The sequence below is a fragment of the Poeciliopsis prolifica genome, unplaced genomic scaffold (genome assembly GCF_027474105.1).
Source record: "Poeciliopsis prolifica strain line A6 unplaced genomic scaffold, Auburn_PproV2 SCAFFOLD001, whole genome shotgun sequence".
NCBI classification, from domain to species: domain Eukaryota; kingdom Metazoa; phylum Chordata; class Actinopteri; order Cyprinodontiformes; family Poeciliidae; genus Poeciliopsis; species Poeciliopsis prolifica.
The window spans coordinates 7,767,593-7,784,543 of record NW_026562376.1 but is presented as its reverse complement, the minus strand read 5'-3'; the positions used below and the strand labels follow the sequence as shown (position 1 = coordinate 7,784,543).

Sequence of the window (16,951 nt, the reverse complement as noted above, 5' to 3'; positions counted from 1 at the left end):
GACAAGCCGCATATAAAGCCCTGCAAAAAAAGACATGCTCAGCATACTATAGAGCCTCACTCGACCACAACATGGGCTGTTTAGCATCAGAAAATGTGATAGGAGCATCGGGACTTTTGTAAAGGAGAAAAATACAGAATTCACAATGAATGGTAAGATTTTACTATCATTCAAGTTTTGAATGGCATAAATTAGGATTTGAAACCAATAATTGCATGTTTTACTTACTTAAAACAAAAAATATATATGCCTATGACAGTAAACAGTGGTAGAATACAGAATATGTCTCTTTTATTTCAGTCATTGGATTCAAAAAGTGAAACTCAATTCTCATGTCAATGATTTGTTCATTTTGATAATTATGGCTGATAACTATTGATAATGCAATTGATAATGCAAACTGAGGTCAACAAAAAAAATAATCATGAAAACAATGGCCAAGTGTCCATCAGGCATTAACTTTCACCTGGATAAGTCACATATAAAACATTGTTAAATAAGCTTACCGTTCACAGAACTGGATCTTCTTCATAATATGAAGGAAATTGTGGACAACCCTGACCATTCTCTTCATGAGTCTGGTTTGGGAAAATAGTATCTTCAGTCAGAGGCATCTTCAAATTAGCTGTAACGCAGATCACTACAGGGGAGCTTTTCTGCCAACAGTCATCACTATCTACAATAACTCTTTGAATAATTCCAATTAATGAGTTACACTTAATTTCACCTTTGGGATATATAACGTATTTCTGAATTTGAATCAAAGCATATTGATGGAACATTTAGTGGAAGGAAAAAGTGTAGGAGGACAAGATACACACGCAACAGTGAAAACAGCAGCCTTGAGAGGAAAACGAATATCTGCAATCGCGAGCCTTTTTCTATTGATCTTTTATATTTCTGAATACAAGAGAACATTAAGTTGTAAGTTTTAATAATGAAGCTATACACATATTACTTTTTTGAGTTACTGAAAGAAATTTTGAATGACTTTCCCACTAAGATGCTCATAAAATGTATTTGAATATCTGTCTTTAACAGATATATAGAAGCCTAACAGACAGGAGAAAGCAGAAATAGAGTTCAGGTCCAAGGAAAAACATCACAACATATTGTATGAATGAAAGAGTTTTCATTGCATTCAGTCAAGGTAGCAATAGCTGATACACACTCAACTGTGAATTTCATTAGGTCCCGTGACTGATCATTTAGGGAAACATAAACGTTAAATGATAATCCACCACCAATACAGACAAAACAAAATGATCACATCTTTTTTTATGTTTGGTGGTAAAGAAGGAAATACAAATTAAAAGCCCAAATAAACACTGAAATTCAAATACAATGCAGTATAAACACTAAATATTCACTAAAAACTGGAAAAGAGAGCTACACACTTTGAAATTTTGGGAAATAAACAAAAAATAACATTTAAAGAAAATAACAGAACAGTAATATATTCACAAAGACTCTGGTGATACAGTCTCCATCTACTGACCTTTGGACCATCTGAGGTTTCCCAAAGCTCCAGCTTTACTTCATTATTATAAACAATAAACCTTTGGAATCTATTACATACACAAATGTCTGACAAAATTACAAAAAAAAAGAAAAGCAAAAAACAATTAAAAATACAAAAAAAAGCAGCAAGTCAAACATGATTATTTCACACAACTCAAGAAACACATACAATGAATATGAAAATAAGCTACAATAATAATAAATCAAGCCCTGTGACACATCTGAGGAGAAACCAAAAGGAAGCAAAGCTAAAGTGAGGCAGTGAACTGTGACTGAATCACGGTGCAGCAGTTTGGAGAGCTTCCTCTGAGGTATCTCTGTCTGCTGCAGCCTCCTGCGACGCCATCTTCGCCTCTTTTAATGGAGCCATATTTATGCTTACATCTTCTTCAGCTTTCTCATCCAGGATATTTGCTTGTGTGGTGTCAGTCAAACACGTCTGTGCGTCTGACACAACCTCGTCCTGAGAAACTATTTCTGTCGAAAAGCAGTCCGTGGCTGCCATGTCCACGCCGTGCTGAGTTGTGGGAGTGCTGTCAGTGTCTAAAGCCTCTTGAACAGTCCTCTCAACATAAAAGAGAATGTAGGCCTTGGCTTTCTTCACTGTGTCCTCATTGGTCAGAGTCACTGTGCTGTCGTTGAAGTGGTACCAGTGGCCCTCATGGCTGCCATATGCTGTATAATGCCCTGATCCAACCCTGTGAACACACACACGCAATCACGTTTTACCTTCTGAATTTTTACAGATTCATCTATTGCTGGTGGAGCACACAGCAACACAGCCAACCTGAATGTACAGCAGTGGCACAACATTGCCACTTAGTGGCCATATCTGGCATAGCAACAATTATCTAAATGTACTTTCAAGGACTCTCTCTAAATCCTGTCTCTGAAACTGCAGCTGTCGATAAAACTTGTTGCTCTGTAATTCAGTGATTGAAATCTTTGGTTAAATAAGGCTTTCATGAAGACAATTCACTTTTAAAGACCAGCTGACAAGCCCTACGACTTGTCAAGCTTATTAGGCTGCTGGAACATGAAATCTCCTACAAATGCTTTTGAAATAAGTACATTAAGTAGGCATAAGCCCAGAAACAATGAATATCACTGTACTTTTTTTTTATAGTTACCTTAAAACAAAATGACTTGCGTAAACCATGACAGTAAAACCTGAATGATGCAAGACCTTGACTCACCCAGATCCATGGTGCACCACAACAGCAGCAAGGTCATACAAACAACTCCCTGGTAACGTGTTCTCTGGCTGCAGATGGAAAAGAAAGATTTCTATCATGTAAATGTTTTGTTTGTTTTTTTTTTTTTTTCCAAGAGCAACATGTTTGGAAAATCACATTCTAACAGTTGCTTTTACACTTCAAGTTTGTTGTGCACAAAATTTGCACCAGAATGCTATTGCCGAACAACTAATGAAATAATTTATAGTTTACAATCTAAACTATAGTAAGCATGTTTGGTTCTTAAAACTTGAGACAATGACTAAGGGATTTTGCCAATACAAATACAGCATGCAATGTATCCAATTACAGGCTTAAATTTGTAATAGGTAGGGTGAGCCAACTGTTTATGTGATGTAGGGAGAGCTGAAAAGGAAAAGACTTCCAAGAGCTTTTCCTCATGAATTAAACTGTTAAGACCTGAAACACCAAATTTACTTACAAATGTAACTTTTTACTTTACGACTAGACAGTATTCACTCATCTACCATCAAAACATAACTTGAGTGAGATCCAAGATTCAGCTTTTCTGGAAAGGTTTTCCATATTGTTTAGGAAGTGTGTTTCGTGAACATTTTTTAACTTTCTTCCAACAGTGAATTTGTGAGGTCAGACATTGATGTTGGATGAGAAAGTCTTGTTCATAGTGTTTGCTGTTTTATCAAGCTGAGGTCAGGAATCTCAAAATCTTCTATACCAAGCTCACTCATGCATGAGCGTGTGGTGTGTACTGGTGCACAGTCATAGAAAGGGGATATTCAAACAGTTCTCACAAAGTTGGAAGCATGAAATTGTTTCGAAATGACTCTGTATGTTGCAGCAACAAATGTTTCTTTCACTAGACCTAAAGGGCTAGGCTAGCTTGTATTTTTAATTTTTTTTTATCATTTCTTAGTAAAAAAAAAAAAAAAAACACTTTCCAGGTATCCAAATGTACCTCGAAAGTGCAGGTACATATATGATACAAAACTACTTGAAATAATAATGGCTATTAATGTTTCCAGCTCACCTCAAGTAAGAAGCCCCTCATGTCCAGGCCCTTCAGCGGAAACTCCACATAAGTATCCACCTTGTTTCTCAGGAAGGCAGTCCAGTGGAACCGTTTGAGGTGCAGGCACAAGACCTGCATTTCCAAACCAAAACAAAACTTTTTATGCCTCTTGAGCCTCAAAGAATTAGCAAAAAATAAATAAAACAGTTATTAAGTCATAAATATGTCTCCCTCACACCTTTGGCAGCTTTTGGATCCAGAACTTCTTGGTTGATTTCTGTCGTTTCTTACACTTGTGGCAATAATATAGTTCTGTTTCATCAAGTTCCTCCAGATCAGTGAAGCTACGCAAGCAGTCTACAATAAATTAAACAAATACAAACCTGTTTTAAAGATAACTTTAAAAAAAACAATGGCCAACAAATTGGTTATCTTCAACAGTATTAGACTTGCCACGTAAAGTGCATATAGGTCCTGGCTCCTGGTCCTTACTTCTCTTTTGTCTAAACTGACTAGGAATGTCCAAAGAAAGGTCTGAAGCAACACAAATGGTGAAGAAAAGAATCCTTAGTTGGAGGGATAAAAGTTTTATTTTGCCTTTATCAAAGCCATAGGAAGAAACAAAAACATAGACAATACTTTTATTTGTTCTTTAACAAAAACAAAGTAAATAAAAAAAAAACGAAAAAGAAATTTTGAGGGAGAAAAAAAAAGTTCGACTTACCAAGAAATGGATCAAACTTTCGAGATTCTGTTCCACATATCAGGCAGTTAACTTCGTTTTGAAGTATACCACCAAAAATAGACGTGACAACACTGGAAGTCCCATTTCTGCACAGAATCAAGACAGGAAGACATTGATATTAGTTAATAAAAAGGGATACTTCTATTTCTATTTTCAATAAACATAATTAGGTCACATTGTACTTTTTTTTATACCATGGTTTTTGTTCATGATCACGTAATACCTTGAGGCTCTCATATTTTCAGCACCACAAACATAAACGAAGGAAAAAAACTAAACTTAGACTCACGTGCAGCATTTACTGTCTGTGGTGGAGAGTCTGACTCCGTCCTGAGGTGAGACAGGATAAGATGCCCCATTGCGGCTGTACTGGAGCTCCCTGTGGAGATGGTCTAACAGGTAGCGCATGAATTCATGAGCATCCTGCTGCTGATAGCCCCTGTACAAACACATGCAGTCTTCTATTTCAGCTGTGTATAAACACTCATTGCAAAGGAGGTGAGAAGAGAACAAATTAAGTAGCAACATTTTTTTTCTTTGTGTGTTTTTACCTGAAACTGGGCATGATTTTCCATATGGCATAAAATAAGGAGTCTGGACTGAAGGCAGTCTGGTTTCCTTGCCAAAGGGAACAAAGAGTTTTCCTGAACTCCTCCACCAAGGAACTATTTCACAGAAAATAACAGTTTTACAATGCAATGTAATCTTGAACAATAATACAAAATCTAATACTCTTCTTCTTAAAGCTTACTTCAAATAATCTGACATCTTCCACCATAGCACTGTGAGATTTATTGTACTCCTCAAAATACCTCATGATTGTTTTTACATGACTGGCAACAAATAATTTGCCTTTGATACTTTGAAATGAATGGGAAATTTATGCCCATGAATTCTCCTTCCTGCACAAGAGGACCTTACACACTGTTGTTCCCCTGGCTGCGGGTGTGGTACATCCTCCTTCCTGCCGTCTTACCGCTGCGCAGGGCAACAGCAGGCAGCTCCTTGAAATAACAGCTGAACTGCTCGATGTTGCTGTCAAAGGAAGAATATTCAAAACAGAAACTGATGTGAAATACGGAAGCAGACAACATCCAAAAAATATGCCAGGATTCTCAGCTTCAACTTTACTCTGCAGTCACATAGTAAGATGCAACAGAATCAGAGCTGGAGAATTTTATTCATCTTACTAATTCTCAATTAAGTTGAAGGGGAATGCTAAGGAATTTAAACAGGAGTTTACTAAAACAAAACAAAGAACAAAACATTCAAATATTAAACAGCTTCAAATGTTCCAAAACAATAAATAGATTTTTTATTTAACAAGCTTTGATACTATCAGATAATCCTGTTGCATGAGGTAAAGACGTATCAGTGGAGAAACCTGGTCTCGGCTGCTTCTTGTTTCTAAGCAGCCTGTGTAATATCCTTCAATGTGCAACAGACTGTATTAATAAAGGCTGACTGGTCATGGGGCCCTGGCTCCACTGGGAATGGACTGCTGATTTGTGCTGTAAATCCAGTGGGCCACCCTCATTCCTCAGAGCAAACCCTTACCTGAGAGACTGCAGGATGGCGTTCATGAAGCATGTGTTGCCCAAGTTTCGAAGACCAGTGGCACCCACAGCCACCTCGACCTGAAAGAAGTGAAGCTGAGGATTAAATCTGTCAAGTCTTATGGAAAGCCATTCTTGATTTTTAAAGTGGAGTAACACTTACATTGTCTTTTAACAGCTTTCCATCTGAAGCTGAACTTTCTAGAAGTTTCCTCTTCCTCTGTCTGTCTCCCAAAAGCAATGAACTGCAAAGGATGAGGTTTTGTTTTTAATTTTCAATATATATCAGAAATTGTTTTAAAGTCAAATACCATTAAAATTTTACATAATCTTTGAGGCATATTGTTTAAGCAAAATATTTTAGGAACTGCAGAGATGACAGAATAAATAATCAATTAAATGCATTTTAAGGCTCTATTAGTGAATATTTTTACTTACTTTTCTAAACTCTGGAGATGCTCTCTCACCTTCTGTGTATGCCCAAGTTTGGTGTCATTGACAACAAAGTCATCACATCTGTAACTACATGTAAATAAACAGTTACAACACACATTTATAAACAATTTGAATTTCTAATAAATCTCTGCAGTGTCACACATTAAAGCTTTAGTGTCGCCATAAAAAAGGAAGGTTAACTGTTTGAGTTTTAAAGAAATGTAGCAAAACTGCATTTATTCTTGGGAAAACTCACCAAAATACACTGAAGTTGCTGCAGTCCATGCAGACAGAATGATAGGTTTTATCTTTCTCCTGTTTTTCCCCCTTCCTTTGACAAATGCTGGGGCCTTGGTTCTCTTCAAAGTGTTTCTTGGCATGCCCATTGACATATCTATATAGTAATTGGTAATTTAATAATGTAAAAACATCAATAATTACCAGAAAAATATATTAAGAATAAAAAAAAAATCAAGAATTCTGATTTTCATAATATCTTCACAGGATTATTCTGTTTAACTATGCATTCAGACTAGGCAAATTGAGGACTATGCCCTCTATCCAAAACGCATCATTTTAAATTGAAGTTTAATAATTCAATTAGATATACCATGGAATACATGTCTCAGGTTTTCCCATTCTACACTTCACTGTAAATAAGTTGAGTGGGACAGGTTTCCAAATTTTGTATAAATTACAGCATCAATGATAAAGAGTGTAAAAACATTACATCCAGGCTGCATCTTAACAATGTTGAAAAAAATAAAAATCATGTATTATCCAGTAGACTAAGCAGAAAAGTTCAGACTTATGTAATTGTGAATAAATAATGAAATGGTTAAAATTGTGCAAGGTTGACAAGACTTCATAATAATCGTAGTAATACTATGTGTTATTGGAATACATTACATTATTTAATATCAAATATAGGCCTAATTTAAACAGTTTTTAACAAGGTAGCTTCAAAAGTCCATAATAACATATATTCAAGACCTTCCTGGTTTAAAAAAACTCACTTACCTGATAAGTTTATATCTACCTTAACTTTAGCAAGTTAAAGATAATTATGCCAAACTGTCCTGTAGACAGGCCTTCCTTGATTAGACATTTTAACCTATGTCCTGTAATCTATTTTTGCTTTATCATTGTTTCCTTTTATGTACCAGAAATTCGTTTCAAATGTAAATAGCTTAATAAAAAATGCATTATCAGTAGTATCACAAGGGAAAGCTAAATGTTAGTTGTGGGTTCTTGTTAATAGCAAAAATCAACTACTTACCGCCCACAGTGAACCATCAGACAGGTAAGGCAAATCCATGGACTTTTATTCGACCTGCAAACTAAACATAAAACATGACAACGTAATGGAGCAAAATGGTGCGTTCGATTGAACCATTTTTTATTATAACAACTGAATTTTGATTTGCCCTTGTGGCTGTTTACAAGTAGCCACAGAGTGGCTAGCAAACTCACACATACGACTGACTGCATGAGAAGTCTGACTCGGGGATAAGGTTAAAAAATATACCCCGGACTACTCCAACTAAACTATCGTCATATTAGTTTTATAAACGGAACCGAGACAAAATGCCGCTCTTACCATTACAGCACCAGGAGGACGGTGTACCGTTAGGGAACCTGGGGGAGTCGGTGGCACAGCTTACGTTAGAGCCGAGATGAGGGCACTCCATCAGCTTCACAACTCTATGGCAGAACAACACCAGCAGTACCAGGACAAGGACTCCACAAGAAACCCTCAACAATACCAATGGTATCCGGCCAGCTAACAATAGTTAGCCAATTAACCTAAAGCAGCTAGCGAGTACACGTTTTCCTGTCTTCGCTAACGCCAACGCGTTAGTTAACTAAAAGAGCTTGCACTTTTCTGACTAAAAGTTCAAATAAAATCAACCCTCGGTGGTTTCCACCCACACATATTGTAAGATAAAACAGTAACGATATCTTTGATGTTTACGCAGTAGGTAACTGCTGGCCACAAACAAATGGATATAACTCAAGGAAGTGACGTACATTCCGCCGGCTCGCGCTGGTTTTCGTCATAAAGATGAAAAGCCTCAGAGAAAAACGCTTCATCGCTTCCGCCCTTGTGCATAAAATATAGAAATGGCTGCGTAGGTAGTCTCATTGTATGTGAGATAGCACTTTTTCTTTTTAATGCATGATTTCTTACCTTTGCAAGTTCTATATTTAAATTATATTGTGCTAGTTTTCGTAAAAACTTCCTTTCCGACAATATATGGCAACCTGTTGTGACATATAATCGACCTTTCGCTCCCATCTTTATAATATTTTTAAAAATCCATCATGATTTTTTACTAACTTATGTTCTTATGTGTCGAAACACTCCTCAAAGTTACACTAGGTAGTAGTGGTCAGAAGGGCCAATAGCACAATAAAGTCTTGCCTTTGTCAGACTCCCTCAGAGCAGCTGCTACAATCCAGCAGTTTACCATCAACAAAATATGAATGTGTGCATGAATGGGAATAACTGATTTTATTGTGATGCATTTTTAAGGGTCCTGGAAAGCAGTAGATAAATGTTATTTAATGTCACGAGTAAGTATAATAAAACTGTGTTGTTGTTGTTGCTGTTTTTTTTTTTACATATTTGTTAAAACTGCCTCTATTCCACAGCCGAGAGAGATAACGTGGGGGAAAAAATAAAAAAATAAACCTCCTCTGAATCCCTCCAATGGTCTGCAGAAACACAGCACTCCTGGGTCAGAAACAACCAGAGCCAAACTCAAAAGCTGACCTACCAGAGGGTTTGTGGAAGGAAGCCGGAAAGGTCTGACCCAAATAATAGAGTTAAAAAGACAAATATCCCTGACACTGGCCAAATGCACGTAAACTTCTGAATTCAAAGAAAGTGCCACAAAACATTTCTTAAAAATGTTCTCACTAAGTTTGTCCGACATTTAACAAATGGAAATAATTTTGGTATTTCTAACTAATGTAAAACTATAGAAATTTGGTCTGATTTAAGTTCAAACAGTGAGAATTTTTTTTTTTTTTATATTTGGTTTCAATTCTGACTTTTTCTCGGAGGCTGTTTAAGACCATATGGCTCCAACAGCCTAAAAGAAAAACCTGATATTAAAATGACTCATTAAATTTTGTGTTATGTTCTACAGCTCTAACACAACTTCAACCCCAATGAAGTGTTTTGTCTTAAGAAAACTGTTTTATTCCTGAATGTGCTTTTTTTGAAATCAACATAAATTTTGAAAATATTTATAATAAACTAGATTAAGTGATAATAAACTATCTAAACAAGTGCCCAATTTTAGAATGAACAATTCAGAACATTACACAAAAAAGATTCACATTTGCCTTTCTTCTGGTCATAATGTCATGGTTAGTAAATGCATTGCAGAACTTTGTTGCTTTGTATTTTAATAGTCACAAAAGAAGATTTTTAACAGTAATGCTGAAGAAACTGATAAAAACACAAACATAAAAATTACATTTATTGAAGATTAAAACTTTACCTTATTAAATCCCACTACAATGTAAAAAGTATATAAAGCACCCAAAAATATCCAGAATGGAATTTAGTAAATAAAATGAATATTGATTTGAACAAAATAATAATGACATTTGTTGAATGTTCACAGCTATAGACTTAAAAATTAAGAGTTTAACTGAGTTCTCATCCAGACATTTTGGTGGAACATACAGCACATTCTGCAAAATCACAATGCATTTTTATATCCAAACACCTGCAAACATATGAGTAAAATGTAGTATTTTAGAGGATGTCGTCCTTATCTGTAGGGTTGCTTTTATTTCTATGTTTTACAGTTGCTAACTGTAAAAGGGGCTTTATTTTAGACAAAAATAAAACAAGATATCTTAAAAAGTGAGGTTTTCAAACAACATATTTTTTTTAAATATGTAGATGATTTCTAATTATTTATTTGTGATTTTAAACTTACAAATATTTTAATTTAATTACATTTTAAATCTCTAGATTCAAAAGTTGAAAACATTGGTTAAATCTTTGAAAAGTAAAAAAAAAAAATCTCTTAGCATGTAACCTAAATTAAACGGTTCTAATGTAAAAAAAAAAAAAAATGCTTCATTTTAATGGAATGTAGAGTGTAGTTCTCAGGGACAGAAAAAAAATATGCATCTGGATTTAGGACACAAAACTTAGTTCTTAATGGCAACCAGGTGAAAAGAAAGTGTTTGGAGAAGAGGAGCATTCCTATGTCATTTCTATCCCACTTCCCTGAAGAGGTGTATCGGTCTGCGCCTCCTTGGCTTTCTTCTTTTGGTGTTTTTTCCTACAAAAGTGCAATAAATAATGAAATCCAGGCAAAAAATTGACTATCAAATATTTTCATAACACAAACATTAACCTATTTTGTAAAAAATTTCTAAATTAGAAACAGAAGCACATCATTGTGAAAAGGAAGGAAAATTGCATATGTTTTATTGAATGAATTATATATTATATATATAAAGGTGAAAAAAGCATGGTATGCATATCTAGCCCCTTTTGAATAAGCGTTCTGAATCAAGCCTTTCTGCAGAGATTAATATTTTTACCCAGTTCTCTATGCGAAATAGCTCAACCTCAGTCAAAATTAGACAGTGTCCTTGCAAAAGAATTTTCAATTATTCCTGCAGATTCTCAGATTTCGGCCATGCGTGTTCTATGGCTGTACCATATGTTAAGGTTTTTCCTTTACTGCACCTCTACTAGACCTCCTCTTCCATCTCAAGATTTTGCAGGATTGGTGTATATTTAAATCCATCCTTCTCCCCATCAGGTTATTTTTCCCTAATAAATACATTTCCACACCAGGACACTGCTACGTATCAAAGTGGGGATGCTAAGTCAAGGAGAATGTGCAATTTTGTTTTCCCGCTACACAAGGTGTGCTTCTTGATCTTTACAGGTTCCCTGTGTTCACAGCTATGTTAAATAAACACAGGTGGGTTCACATTGACTAATCATGAGGACTTCTTTGGGCAATTTACTGCAAAGAGAGTTTTAGAGGTATCAGATTAATTAGGACTGATAGAAAACCACACCTCAGTTTTCAGATTTGATTTGGAAAAAAAATAATTTCAAAATAGTTATTATTTTACATTCAATTCTCAAGTATGCCATACTTTTTGTCAGACCATCAGAAAATGTACCAGAATATGAAAGAGGAGAACAAAAAGCAGACTTACTTTGACTTCACCACGAGAAGAATCACAGTTAATAAGACAGCAAAAATGACAATGGAAAGCAGAACCGCAAAGATGATGGCTGTTGGAAAAGGCAGCTGTTAAACTAGTCTGTAAAATGTAAATTACTGAAAATATTGATAGAATCTTCAATTTGGCAATCAATAAAATTTTTTGAATAAGGGCAAATAAGCATTTATTCAGTCACTAAAGACATTTGTCCCCTTCTCCACTTACTAATAGGAGTGTCCGGTTCATCCTCCTCAGGCTCATCCCCTTCATCTAAGAATCAGATGGATCAACATTAGCATGTTGCTGAAAATAAAAAAATAAAAAAAGAAAGAAAGAAAACACACAAATAAACATCTTGAGATAGTTTTTAGCTCACCATGAATGCCAACACAGGTCCTATTGCAGCTGTAGAAGTCAAAGAATCTGTTTCCATTTCCAAAGCATCCACTCCAAAGGAACTTTTTGCATTTGTCATGAATGGAGTCATAGTAGTATCTGACGAGTTTACTATTACACCCTCCAGTTGCGTATTTAAAATGACAAGCTTCAGTTTCTGTTAAGAGAAGACACAGCTCATTTCAAGATAATCTGTCTGTCTGACTGCCTGCCTGTCTGTCCAATGTGTATCTTTCTGTCTTAGATTTTCACCACTTGGTGGCGCATAAATGCTACAAATTGTAGAGAACAGTGGCCTCCTGGTATTACATTTAAAAAACTCCCTAATTTTTTCTGTTAACAGGAAAAATAATTGTCCTCTGGAATATTGTTGAGAGGCATTTCTTTTGTATTTTCCATTCAAAAAGGCTGAGTTTTTTTTTTTTTTGTCATGGTTCTTTAGGCCATTAAACTGTTATCAGTGAGTTCTTACTCCAAAGTCCACCAACGGCATGAAGGATGTTCAGCAGTTATATTTTCCATGATTCATATTTACAGCTGAGAAGTGGTGAAAATAAAATAAACTTTTTAATCAAGTTATTTTTATTTTGCTTTTCAAAAAAATATATATTCTCACCGTCCATTGGGTACAACTTCTCTGAATTGACTGAACAATTTCTCATGCACTCTCTTTCACTTTGGAAACGGTTGGCATTTCCTCCCTGGCCTTGGTAGAAGAAAGGCAAGCACTTGTCTTCTTCAGGTTTGTAAAACACAGAAAACGTGAAAGTTAAGCCTTGACCTGGATCACTGGGCAGGCTGCAGAATTCTGTTGAATGACAAAAAGATAAGTTTAAGGATAATTTTATTTTCAAAACAGTCATGTCCTTTTTTTTCAGAATAATCCATGCTTAAACAGGACCTTTTTGTAAATCTATAATTAATGTTTAACTAACATGATCACCAGAGTCCCCCTCCCTGTTTTACAACAGCAATAAAAAGTGTCATTTATTTTTCAGCCATGTTGCTCTTTATGGGCTTCACAGAAAAGAAGTGAGTTTCAAGCAGTTCCTTTTTACAGAAGTAATTTTAATTTGGGCACAGTATCTATGCCATTGACACTTTTACTTCAACAAAAATGAAAATCAATGCTTAAATTCTGGAAAATTGAGACAAATTGGGTTCTAATTTGAAGATGCAGGTTAGTTTCAGCTCAGCTTAGATTCAGGTGCAGGAGAAAGGTGATTCATGTGTAAAGGTTTTGAATTACAACGGTAGGAAACGTCTGGTCAGCTAAACACAAGCAGGAGAATATATATATAACATTTTCAGCAAAATAAACAATCATAAAATACTATAATTTGAGCTTCAAGTAATAACATGAACATGACACAAAGGTACAATGATAATGTAGTAATAGCTATTTAAAGGGTAATGTTTAGTTTTTACCTGTAAATTCAACAGATTTTTGCTGAACTGACTTGTTTTGTTCTGTTAGTCCATGTCTACCGTTTCAGTCTTCCCATGTGTCAGAAAAATTAACACCTAAGTTGCAAGGTGAAGTCGTACCTCAGAGATTACAGTGTCGTTGAAATTAGCTTATTCAACTCAAGCAAACAACATAAATCAGACTGAATTTAGAAACCAGTTCCAAACTCTTTCAAAAACACATACGCCTACGTGGTGGCCCAGATTATAGAAAGCTAGCTTTAACTCTACGACATGTATTGTTGATTATCTTTAAATTAACTTTCACTTTAAGAAAAAAAAAACTAAAAAGAAAAAATGCAGCCATACCTTGTTTTTGTGAGTTGCTGGTGTGAAGTGCTGACAAAACAATTCCTAAAAGCAGAAGTTTCTTCATTTTGCTGCTGTCTTTGTGCTGTCTTTCCTGGAGTGACTGAGGGATATAAACTACGATGGTAATGGGTGCTCATTATTGACCTTTGGACATGTATTGTGCTAATGATAATCAAAACGGAAGTTGCCGGGGAGTTTCTGTCTGAAACTGTTGTACTGTCATAAAAAAGTTTGTAGATTGTGATATTTGGGCATAGATAGACGTGCTAAGATTCATATTGCAATAAAAGTGAACTGAGGCCTTGTTACTGTATGTCAGTTCATATTTATGCATTTCTCAGGATGAACATGGAGATCTACCCATCCTGAATTTTAGTCCTTTTTGAATTTAGTAACTCACTAAATTGTCCATAATTACTGCAAAGAAGGAAATAAAATCGGTACACACAGCTAAGTACTTCCACGTACATACAACTAGAAATACAATTCAAACTTTAAAAGGTAGTTATGTTCATTAACTACTTCTGTCAGCTTTTTCATATCTTCTAGAGATTTAGTAAAGTCTCTCTTCAAGTTTTTACTTGTGTTAGGAAAGATTAGAAGTTTACCTCTTTAATTTTTGAATTAGTAATCAATGACTTTCTGTTTCCCTTAGGCATGAATTAATATATTAAAAGTTGTGAAAACAATGAGATGACAAATGAACATGTCATGTTCACTTGCCTCTTCTAACTAACTTTTCTGCCTTTTATAACTTCTCAGAGAGAAGTTAGAGCCAGTAGTCCATGATGTTATTTTATTTTATTTTTTGTATATTGTTGATGCCTGAATAAATTAAAAATCCATCCACCTCCAAAAATGAACTGTGCCATGGTAAATCAATAATTTCCCACAAATATGCATGTATGTGTAAATATTCTCATCATGGCTGGAGTAGAGATTCCTCTGTATTTGTTGAACAGGTTCTCATGCATTCTTTCTCATTGAAAAAAAAACAATTCACATTTCCTCCCTAACTTCTGTAGATGAAAGAGTTTGCAGTGATTGTGTTTGGCATAGAATTACAGATCATTTGTGAAGTTTTTTCCATGGCCTACTTCCCAGGACAAGTTTTCAAAAGTGTGTATGATGACAAAGTGAACTGCAAATGAGATTAATTTGAGTTAAATCCTACTTAGCAATTCTGGAGAGTTTTTGTGTGAAAAAGTTTCTGCAGGGGTAATAAAACATAATCAATGTTTAACCCACCTCAGTACCAGAGACCTACTCCCTTTTATAATGATAATAACAAAAAAAGCCAGAAATTTGTATGCCACTTGTTTTTTGTCAATTTCCACCAAGGGAAGTTTATTTAAACATTTTCTTTCCAAAACTGACATGTACAGATTGTAACAGTCAGACTCAGACAGAATAATCTCATTGTTTAATGTAATGGTGTCTTAAGGGGACAGTAATAAATCAATGCACAGGTGTATAACTCAACAGTCTGTTTTTTTTCTTTGTTTTTTGGGGGTGTTTGTGGGATGTGCTCTATCTACATCTGAACTTATCTGCCCTGAAGAAATGTTAGCTTCTAGTGTCCTTTTGTGGTTTGACACAGTGAAAGATGACATGATGAAGAATATTGTACATTCAAGTTCCTTGTCCTTGATTTACCACAGTTTCAAGACTGAATCACATAGGGTTGTGATGTGGGCCTTTAGCTAGGATAAAAATAAATTAAAGAACAGACTTTACCAACTGTGGTGGCAAAGATACTGAATCAAGAGTAAGTCCACAAATCAAAATCTTAGTTATATCACATCCACAAAAGATAGCAGAGACTGACTTTGACAAGGAAAATCAAAACCTCAGAAAACACAAAATCATGAAAAGCAAAAACAAATAAAGACAAATTAAAAAGTATTCAGATGTGCACACATCTGAATACTTACTTTGCGTAAGTAGTAATTTCTCTTCATTTTTTTATACTTTTTTGTTGCATTAACACCTCGAAGTGCAAAGCTTTTTATTTTGATTTTATGTGACTAATGCAAAAGGACTGCTATAAAGTTGTTGTAAAAGGACTTGTGGTTTTACAACAACTGTCTGATAAATAACAATTTGGAAAGTGAAGCTTGCATTTGTATAAACCCTCGTGAATCAATACTTCCTTCACTAAGTTTTTAATGTAGTTACAATCCTTTGGTGTATATTTCTATACCAACTTATTTAATTTCCCTTTGGGATCAATAAAGTATTTTTGAATTAAGCTTTGCACATCTGAAGACTGAAGTCTTTGTTAATTTGTCCAAAAACAGCTCCTGCTTAATCAGGTTGGCAAGCATGTGACTATTGGTTTCCAAGTCTTGCTTTGATCCTCCCTTGAATTAAAGTGTAGAATATTGGCCATTCTAACACATAAATCTACTTTACTCTAAACACTTTATCCTCGCTCCAGTTGCATGAGGTTGTCCAACTACAATTTCAGGTGCCATTCCTTTAATCTTTGCTGATTGGCTACCTAGATGAACTTTTATAGACTTTTATTGGTCCAAGATCCTAATGATTAAGATGCAAAAAATCTCAAGGAGAGGTTTAGATCTCGTGTGATGGTAGAAAAGAAAGAACAGAGGAAAATTACACAATTATTGCAATGTACAACAATAATTATCATTTAATGTGTTCCAACTATCATGCAGCAGTTGAGTTAAGAAGAAAAACTCAGTGTGTTTGTTTAATATGAGGATATAAGACTACAAAAACTATTTCTCTCCATTGGCAATTTATTCAAAACTGTTTTTGAATAAACAGTTGAATAAACAGAAGAACTGATCTCTTTTCCAGTTCTGTTCGCTGCACGTCCCTTATATCTGTACCCAACGTCACAAAGATACGTTTCATAAAACAGAATAACGTCTGTGGTAAAGAAAATATGGTGATCCAACATCTTACTCTGTTCTCCAAAACAGCTTTGTTATTTGAAGTCAGATAATATTTGACACATTAATATTATCAGTGAAGATAGTTGTTGACAAACAAGTGTTGAGAAAATAGCTCAATCTGTGCCTGATAAGTTGTCTAAACTTTTTCTCAG

General features: G+C 35.0%; 2 protein-coding genes across 2 annotated transcripts; both read right to left on the bottom strand.

The window, feature by feature from the left end:
- Positions 1-1,112: 1,112 nt before the first annotated feature.
- usp3 (ubiquitin specific peptidase 3) lies at positions 1,113-8,508 on the bottom strand. Its single transcript, XM_055040121.1, has 15 exons — positions 8,084-8,508; positions 7,763-7,823; positions 6,740-6,877; positions 6,487-6,570; positions 6,212-6,293; positions 6,050-6,129; positions 5,414-5,527; positions 5,044-5,157; positions 4,782-4,931; positions 4,472-4,578; positions 4,201-4,281; positions 3,986-4,104; positions 3,766-3,879; positions 2,718-2,785; positions 1,113-2,219 (listed from the first exon to the last, which is right to left on the bottom strand). The coding sequence occupies exons 1-15, from the start codon at positions 8,172-8,174 to the stop codon at positions 1,799-1,801; spliced, it is 1,824 nt and encodes a 607-aa protein (XP_054896096.1). The 5' UTR covers positions 8,175-8,508; the 3' UTR covers positions 1,113-1,798.
- Positions 8,509-9,957: 1,449 nt separating this feature from the next.
- On the bottom strand, positions 9,958-13,975 carry si:dkeyp-73b11.8 (BPTI/Kunitz domain-containing protein). The gene is made up of 6 exons (XM_055033402.1): positions 13,873-13,975; positions 12,713-12,904; positions 12,077-12,253; positions 11,926-11,970; positions 11,692-11,770; positions 9,958-10,793 (listed from the first exon to the last, which is right to left on the bottom strand). Exons 1-6 carry the CDS (start codon positions 13,937-13,939, stop codon positions 10,715-10,717), a joined length of 639 nt encoding a protein of 212 aa, XP_054889377.1. The 5' UTR covers positions 13,940-13,975; the 3' UTR covers positions 9,958-10,714.
- Between the last annotated feature and the right edge of the window lie 2,976 nt (positions 13,976-16,951).

Excerpts from the sequence above, each read along its gene's own strand:
- usp3 (XM_055040121.1), bottom strand. The coding sequence starts at position 8,174 with ATGGAGTGCCCTCATCTCGGCTCTAACGTAAGCTGTGCCACCGACTCC. Across the intron at positions 6,571-6,739 it reads AGCAACTTCAGTGTATTTTG|TTACAGATGTGATGACTTTG; the intron begins GTGAGTTTTCCC and ends ATTTACATGTAG. Across the intron at positions 3,880-3,985 it reads GGATCCAAAAGCTGCCAAAG|GTCTTGTGCCTGCACCTCAA; the intron begins GTGTGAGGGAGA and ends TTGGAAATGCAG.
- si:dkeyp-73b11.8 (XM_055033402.1), bottom strand. The coding sequence starts at position 13,939 with ATGAAGAAACTTCTGCTTTTAGGAATTGTTTTGTCAGCACTTCACACC. Across the intron at positions 12,254-12,712 it reads GAAGTTGTACCCAATGGACG|AAACTGAAGCTTGTCATTTT; the intron begins GTGAGAATATAT and ends TTCTCTTAACAG. Across the intron at positions 11,971-12,076 it reads GACCTGTGTTGGCATTCATG|ATGAAGGGGATGAGCCTGAG; the intron begins GTGAGCTAAAAA and ends TCTGATTCTTAG.